General features: G+C 50.2%; 1 protein-coding gene across 3 annotated transcripts in view; it reads right to left on the reverse strand.

Moving 5' to 3' along the window:
* The window catches only part of PGPEP1 (pyroglutamyl-peptidase I), a 30826-nt gene extending 28386 nt beyond the window's left edge, over positions 1-2440 (reverse strand). For 2 of the 3 annotated variants that reach the window (XR_007121877.1, XM_047697202.1), the window contains exons 1-2: positions 2326-2440; positions 34-86 (exon numbers count right to left, since the gene is read on the reverse strand). Coding sequence is in view for 1 of the 3 variants with exons in the window: in XM_047697202.1 (XP_047553158.1) it covers positions 34-86; positions 2326-2359 (87 nt within the window). In the remaining 2 variants the exon portion in view is untranslated. Of the gene's footprint in view, positions 1-33; positions 87-2325 lie in introns of those variants that run through there. The other variant, XM_047697214.1, reaches the window with a different exon arrangement.
* Between the last annotated feature and the right edge of the window lie 6142 nt (positions 2441-8582).

Below are 8582 nucleotides of genomic sequence, written 5' to 3' on the forward strand. Positions count from 1 at the left end.
GAGTCTGATTCCTACACTCCAGATCCGAGTTACCTGGACTGCAATCCAGCTGGCGTTCACGGTGTGTTCTCCAAAAGGGCCAAATCCTGGAAGAGCAAACAGGAGAAGCCACGTATCACCACCCCAGTGACCTCTTGTAGCCTGCCCAGGGTTGCATTGCTGCCTCCACCTGGTGGAAAGGAATGGGGAACTTGGGCAGCAGCTGCCACCAGGGCCAATGTCAGGTGCCTGGTCCTGATATCTGGGGCACACCCAGGGCTCTTCAAAGAGTCCCCCCATTTCTCGCTCTTAACTGCTTTTATTTTTTTTTTAAGATTTTATTTATTTATTTGACAGAGAGGGAGAGATCACAAGTAGGCAGAGATGCAGGCAGAGAGAGGGAAAAGCAGGCTCCCTGCCAAGCAGAGAGCCCGATGCAGGGCTTGATCTCAGGACCCTGAGATCATGACCTGAGCCGAAGGCAGAGGCTTAACCCACTGAGCCACCCAGGCGCCCCTCTTAACTGCTTTTAACTGTCCTTTCTTATCTTCCCCTTTGCCCAACCCTCGTGCCTTCCAAGGCGCCAGTGGCCTTCTGTTGCCCCCAAAAGGGCTGGCCTTTTTCCCCCCTCTCGATTTTTTCCACTATCCCTGATCCCCATCTATAATTATTTTACCACCGTCTTTGTGCAGGGCCTCTGTGCTCCGTGAATCACCACCAAGTGAGGAATGGCCCTTAAGGGATACATGTGGGTGTCTCCCAGGCCAGGCTGTTCAGACAACCTCCTGCCACCCTCTTCCCTGCTTGTTCGAACTCCAAGTCCCACTTACAAACTGAGGGAGTGGTCAGAGGATGCGCTAAGGGTTCTGCCTGCACTGTGGCCTTCAACCTCCCTGAGTTCCCTTTCAGGCAAGGCTGTTTCCTGGACCCCTTTTACAGGAGCAGGACTAAGGCACAGATAGGTGAAAACCACTGCCCAGGGTCACAGACCAAGAAGGCAGAAGAGCTGGGATTCGAAACCAAGCCCATGAGGTTCACAGCTCTTCTCTTCTAATCACCCTGTCCCCCTGCCTAGAAAGGAACATCTCCAAGAGAGGATGCCCTGGAACTGGGGGTCACTCCAGAGGGTCCCAGGTGGTGTCATGGCCTTGGGAGGGATGCCGTGCCTTGGAACAGCAGAGCCTCCCCCGCAGTGGGGGCAGGACCTCTCCACCCCTTATCTTCTCCTGCATAGACTAAGTATGAGTCCCAGCTCGGCCACCTACAAACAGGGTAACCTCTGTAAGCCTCAGTTTCCTCTGTGCAAAATGGAGATGGTACCGATGTAATGAATTCATGCAAGGAAAATGCCCAGTCCGGTGGCTACCTACAGAGCCCAGCACTAGAGGAACAGATAACCAGATACAGGAGGGCTGGCGGGGGTGGGGGGGGTGGGGGGGGGCAGCAACTCTCCCTGCAATTACACACACCTGTTAAGTGAGTGCCTTCTTCCACCTTCCTGGGAATTCCAGGATCAGCCTCACCCTCCCCAGGCCAGAAAACACTTGTGGGAAGCTTAGCTGGATCTCCCACTCTGACCCCTCTAGACAGCAGGTCAAAATGACACCCCCCTCCAGCCAGAGGGTAGCGGAAGTTGACGTTCACGTGGCCCTGAGGCGGAGTCTTCCCCAGGAGGAACAGTTAGTTTCGGGGAGTTAGTGACAGCAGGCACGGGCTCACCCATAAACAGCTCGGGGCGGGGTGTTGGGGGCGGGGTGGAGATTTTTGACCCACACGGTCCTGGGGACAACAGGGAGAGCAGCTGGCCACCTGAGGCTCCCCGACCTCCACCTGTTCTTGCCTCGGGAGAACAGCCCCCCCATTAGCACAGGGCTGGGGGGGCAGTGGCTGGCAGGAGGTTCATTTGTCACTGGGGCACTTCCTGCCCGCAAATCGGCCTTTGTCCCCTGGGGCAGTGGGTGGGGACAGAACCGACCTCGGGAGGGGCAGGGTGAAGTCCAGTCCTGCCCACCGGCTGGTCAGACGGAACAGACAGGTGCCCAGAGGACCACTGTCCTCACCCGGGGAAGGAAGGACGCCAGAGGGGCCTGTTCTGCGCGGGGCACTTGGCTGGACCCTCACACCCCTGCTTGCCCCGACCCCTGACAGTGGGGCCAGAGGGGCGCCCCTTCTCCACTTCCTACGTGTTGCGCGGACCGAGCTGGGCAATGACACCTTCCAAACCTGGAACGACTTCTAGCACCTGCCCCTCCCGGGCCACCGCGCCCCTACCAACCCCGCCGGCTCTGGAGCCGCCCAACCCACCCCTGCCCGCGGTCGCTGTCGCCGCGGCCGCCATCAGCGTACCCGTCACCACCACCGCCTTCCTGGGCTGCTCCATAGCGGGCTCGAGCGCCGCCTCTGACCCGCTCCTGCCGGGACTGGCAAGTCGGCCGCCGCAGCCGCCGGGACCCCGCGCCGCCCCGCCCCCGGACCCGCCCCCAGCCCCGGCACTGGCCCCGCCCCCGGCCGGGCCGCTCGGCGTGCGCGCCCCACGATCCGAGGCGCAGCGTGCGCGCCCCGACTCCGACACGCGACCTAGGGGCTCCGGACCTCGAACCTTCCCCAAGTTCGGTTTCCCCCTTGTAAGATGGGGACAGTTCGTTTTGTACGATGTGACCGCTTGAACTCACTTGAGTCAGGCGCTGCGACGAGCGCGTCATTTTATTCCGCGTGTTCACTGAGCGCCGCTGTCCGCCCACTCCTGGGGATTATCTGGCTCCCTCTCCGCCACCTCCCGTAAGACTCAGTTATTCACTTCGTTTTGCAGTTTTGAAGCATGATTCTAAGGGCTGCTCGACTAGAGCCTCCTGGAGTCAGAGAAGTGGCATGCATGTGGACCTGGAGGTTTAGAGGGGAACGGAATAAAGTGAAAACCCAACACCACAGTAAGATGTTGCCGGAGGTCCTCTGCAGGCTCCCATATTGTAAAGAAGGGAGGCTGATGTGGCTCCACAGACCTCCGCCTCCCCTCTCTCCATCTCCCCAACACTCAATTCACTTCTAGCCCCAACAGTACTTCAAAGGCCTAGCGGGGTCCCACACCAGGGCCTTTGCACTTCCTGTTGCTTATGCCCGGAGCTTGCCCTGCGGGTTATCTAGCTGCTTCTCTTCCTTCAAAGGTCAGCGGAACTTCACTTCTTCCTAGGGGTTCTACTTACCCTACCTGGCTGAGATCTCCCACCATACTTCTCATCCTCTGTGAACAGATCATCTCCTTTCCTTATTTCATCCCGTTTCTCGCAGTGATCACACTCCATTATAGACACTGCTTTTCTGATTTGTTTCCCATTTCTTCTGACATAGAGATTAGGACTTCCAGAGCAAGGATGTGTCTCCATTACAGCCATATCAGTGCACCCAATATGTGCCTGGCATACAGTAAGTCACCCACTAACTTTGATCATATTTCTCCAAAACAGCCAGAAAAATAAGGCTGAGTTTCTGGCCACATCATAAGAAAACAGGGCTAGACCTTGGACTTGGGTCACTGACATTTCATTCTAAGCAGCCTTGGCCCCGGATTAGCTAGGATGCCAACTCAAGAACCATTTGCCTCTGGCCCTGGTCTCAGAATACCCAGGGCAGAGTTCACTGGGCTGGCCTGGAGCCCTGGTCTGCGAGCACAGAACAGAGCTCACATACTCAGTGGCTATTTTGGTCTCTGGCAGCTTCAGGTAGAATTCAGAAAATCTGAGAGCCGGCCTGAACCAGCTGTGAGAGCAAGACCCAAGCCAAGTGGGAGAAGAGAACAGAACAAAAATCTCAGCAAGGATCAGGTTTCATAACTCCAACATGTAATAAGTGTCTGCACATGTTCCTGAAGCCAGGGGTGTGGAGGGAGGGAAGCCACATCATTTTCCCTCATCCCACCATACAAAAGGGAGGAAACCTATATAACATCCAGAGTGAGTGCTGATGGGGAGAAGCTGAGTCGTACACTACCGCTGAGACTGGATGGGAGAAAGGCTCAGATACAGGGGTAGCCCACACCACACTCAGGCTCTGTCTGAGCACATCACTTGGGTTTTCTTTCTTCATCTCACAAACCCCTTCAAAGGAGGACTGTTCTGACCCCATTTTTCAAGTATGGAAACTGAGGCCCAGAGCAGCTCAGTCATTTGTCCCAGGATCACATATGGGAGGGACAGGGATTTGGAGCAGGAGTAAATAGGCCTGTCCTTAGGGAGTACAAGCAGCCCCAAAAATATCCTGGCTGGTGCTTCTGAGGTCTGCACTCCAGGATCTGCTTTGCAACAGAGGCAGGATAGATGAAGGGACAGGAGAGATAGAGCGCACCTTAAAAATTTTTTTAAAAACAAGGTGGGGGTAGGGGGGGCACCTGGATGGCTCAGTAGGTTAAGCCTTTGCCTTTGGCTCAGGTCATGATCCCAGAGTCCTGGGATGGAGCCCCGCATCAGGCTCTTTGCTCAGCGGGGAGCCTGCTTCTCCCTCTCTCTCTGCCTGCCTCTCTGCCTACTTGTGATCTCTCTTTGTCCAATAAATAAATAAATAAAATCTTAAAAAAAAAAAAAAGGTCAGTACAAACAAACAAACAAAAGTCCATCAACAGGCGAATGGGGGAAAAATTGGTCTATCCAGGAATGGAATATTACTCAGTTATACAAAGGGAATTTTTTTTTTGATACACGCATGGATGAACCTTGAAAACATCATGCCTAGTGAAGGAAGCCAGTTACAAAAGGCCACGGGGTGTAAGATTCCACTTACATGAATCCTCCAGAACAGGGAAGTCCGTAGACATAGAAGGGAGGTTAATGGTCACCAGGGGCTGGGGGAGGAGGGCAGGGAGTGACCGTTCATGGGGATGGTGTTTGCTTTTAGGTGATGAAAATGTTCCAGAACTAGATAGAGGTGATGGTTGCACAAGGCGGTGGAAGTATTTAATGCCAATGAATTGTACACTTTAAAATGGTTTCAGTATGGGGTGTCTGGGTGGCTCAGTGGGTTAAGCCTCTGCCTTCGGCTCTGGTCATGATCTCAGGGTCCTGGATCAAGCCACGCATTGGGCTCTCTGCTTGGCAGGGGGCCTGCTTCCTCCTCTCTCTCTGCCTACTTGTGATCTCTCTCCTTGTCAAATAAATAAATAAAATCTTTAAAAAAGAAAATTGGATGGGGCGCCTGGGTGGCTCAGGGGGTTAAAGCCCCTGCCTTTGGCTCAGGTCATGATCCCAGAGTCCTGGGATCGAACCCCCCATCGGGCTCTCTGCTTGGCAGGGAGCCTGCTTCCTCCTCTCTGACTGCCTCTCTGCCTACTTGTGATCTCTGTCTGTCAAATAAATAAATAAAATCTTTAAAAATAAATAAATAAAAATAAATTAAAAAAAAGAAAATTGGTTAAGTGTTAAGTTTTATGTTATGTGAATTTTATAGAAAGAAAGAGGAAAGGAAGGAAGGAAAGAAAGAGAGAGACAGAGAAAGAAAGGAAAGGAAAAGAATAGAAAGGGAAGGGGAGGGGAGGGGAGGGGAGGGAAGAGAAGGGAAGGAAACAGAAGGAAAGGGAAGGATGGGCTCCTGGCTGGCTCAGTGGGTAGAGTGTGGAACTCTTGATCTTGGGGTCCTAAGCTCAAGCCCCAAGTTTGGTGTAGTTTTACCTTAAAAATAAATAAATAAATAAATAAATAAATAAATAAATAAATAAATAAATAAATGAATGAATGAATGAATGAATGAAATATTTAAAAAGAAAAAGGAAAGCCAGCGTGGAAGCATTTACGGAATGAAAAGCAAATGTAAAGTTAGAAAGACACACACAAATTTGTTTGTGAAGGCAGAAAATATCTCAGGAAGGAAAAGCAAGAAATTTGATAAGACTTTCCCGCAGAGAACCAGGATGGGGGAGGTGTGACAGTGGGGGCAGCAGAGGAGCTCTGCCAATGCTTCTTGCACACGGTACATACACCCACGACAGGTGTCCGCTGCTGTCTGAAAGTAGAGCGTTTCTGTGAACCCTTATAGTAAGCAGAGATGGCGAGGAAGCAATCGCCACTCGTTTATATGGGAAACATTTTGAACATTCCCAGACACCCCCCGCCAAAATAACCTTTCTCAGGCTTTTCTGGTACCTGAAGACACATCCTGTTAACAGATACACAAAATCAGTTAAAACGCAGACGCTCACAGCCACAGTTCAGTGCTCTGGTGGTATGATGCCGGGATGTTGAGTACAGTTCTCAGAGAAGGACCTAGGCTGCCTCTATCAGGACTTGCTGAAGAATGAGCTCTGAAGGCTATCTTCGCCCTTCACCCTTTTCCTTAGAGCCAAAGTCCCTTCCGATGTTTTCCAGTTAGGGAAAACAGGTACTAATGTGTAGGTATTTTGTAAAAGCAAGTGGCTTAACGTGAACTTTCAAAAATTTGGGTATACCTATGCTCAGAAATAAATACAATTCAGAAACTTTTGCTTTTAAAAAATGCCACTAGGGAAGCCTGGGTGGCTCAGTAGGTTAAGCCTCTGCCTTCAGCTCAGGTCATGATCCCAGGGTCCTGGGATCCAGCCCTGCATCAGGCTCCCTGCTCCACGGAGAGCCTGCTTCTCCCTCTCCCTCTGCTTCTTCCCTTGGTTGTGCTCTCTCGCTCTCTCTGTCAAATAAGTAAATAAAATATTTTTTTTAAATGCCAGTAGATTTTTAGTGATATTGTTATTTTTAGGGGCAAAGGGAGAAAGAGAAACTTAAGCAGATTCCATGCCCAGCGCAGACCCTGATGCCAGGCTCGATCTCACAACCCTGAGATCATGATCTGAGCCAAAAATCAAGAGTCAGAAGCTTAACTGACTGAGACACCCAGGTGCCCCTGTGTTTTTTCTTTAATTGTGGTAAAATACACATAAAATTTGTCATTTTTAAGTGTACCATTCAGTAGTGTGAAAAGTACATTCACGTTGTCATGCAACTAATCTTCAGAACTCTTTTCATCTTGTAAAATGAAAACTCTGTTCCCGTTAAACAGTAATTCCCCATTCCCTCTCCCCTAGCCCAGGCACCCACCATTCTACCTGACTACCTTAGGGACTTCATGTAAGTAGAATCATGCAGTCTTTGTCTTTTTGTGACTGCCTTATTTCAGTTAGCAGCTTAAGGACGTGTTAAGGTTCATCCACATTTTTGCATGAGTCAGAATTTCCTTCCTATTTAAGGCTGATAATAAACCCTTGCACAAATATACCACATTTAGTTTACCCACTCATCCACTCTTGGACACTTGGGTAGCTTCCCCCTTTTGGCCATTATGAACAGAGCTTCTAAGAACATGGGTGTACAAATATCTCTTCAAGACCCTGCTTTCAATTCTTTTGGTCACCTAGCTTTTATAACTTCTTATTATGAAGTAGCTTAATAAGACTAATACAAAGTTGGAAAAATAGCATTTCAATGAACCTTTAACTCAGCTTCCCCCAGTGAACTGGTCTATTTTACTAAACTTTTGTCAAACCAGAAATTGACATTGGTACAATGTAACTGGCTCAGGAACCACACCTAATTTCCCAGAGTTGCTGGAAGATAAAAACAATTTCATTTGTAAATAATTGTTTCTTTTAAAATGTTTATGCAAGGGGGTGCCTGGGTGGCTCAGTGGTTTAAGCCTCTGCCTTTGGCTCAGGTCATGGTCTCAGGGATGCTGGGATCGAGCCCTGCATCTGGCCCTCTGCTCAGCAGGGAACCTGCTTCCCCCTCTCTCTCTGCCTGCCTCTCTGCCTACTTGTGATCTCTCTGTCAAATAAATAAATTAAATCTTTAAAAAAACTAAAAAAAAAAAAAAAAGTTTATGCAAGGGGTGCCTGGGTGGCTCAGTCAGTTAGTTAGACATGGCCTTTAGCTCAGGTGGTGATGGCAGGGTACTGGGGTTGAGCGCCATGTCAGGCTCCCTGCTTAGCAGGGAACCTGCTTCTCCCTCTCCCCCTCCCCCACTAATGCCCTCTCTTGCTCTCTCTTGAATAAATAAATAAAATATTCTAAAAATTAAATAGAAGGGGCGCCTGGGTGGCTCAGTCCATAACCATCTGCCTTTGGCTCTGGGATCAAGCCCCGCACTGGGCTCCCTGCTTGGCAGGGAGCCTGCTTCTCCCTGTCCCATTCTCCTGCTTGTATTACCTCTCTCGATGTCTCTCTGTCAAATTAATAAATAAGGGACGCCCGAGTGGCTCAGTCGGTTAAGGGTCTGCCTTCAGCTCAGGTCATGATTCTAGGCTCCTGGGATCGCATCCCACATTGAGCTCCTTGCTTGGCAGGGAACCTGCTTCTCTCTCTGCCTGCCACTCCCCCTGCTGTGCTCTCTCTCTCTCTCTCTCTGACAAATAAGTAAATAAAATCTTTAAAATAAATAAATAAATAAATAAATAAATAAAATGTTTATGTGATTTTCTTAGGGAGAGAATGGAAGACAGCAAGTGTGGTGCTTAGAGCCAGTTGGCTTAAGTTCAAATGCATGCCCTCAGATGAGCTACTTTCCCATTCCAAGCCTCAGTTTCCTCTTCTGTAAAATGGAGATTACAGATTGCGGGGGTGGGGGTTACCCAGAGAGTACTGGGAGGGAAGGTAAAA

The sequence above is a fragment of the Lutra lutra genome, chromosome 1, assembly GCF_902655055.1.
Source record: "Lutra lutra chromosome 1, mLutLut1.2, whole genome shotgun sequence".
Taxonomy (NCBI): domain Eukaryota; kingdom Metazoa; phylum Chordata; class Mammalia; order Carnivora; family Mustelidae; genus Lutra; species Lutra lutra.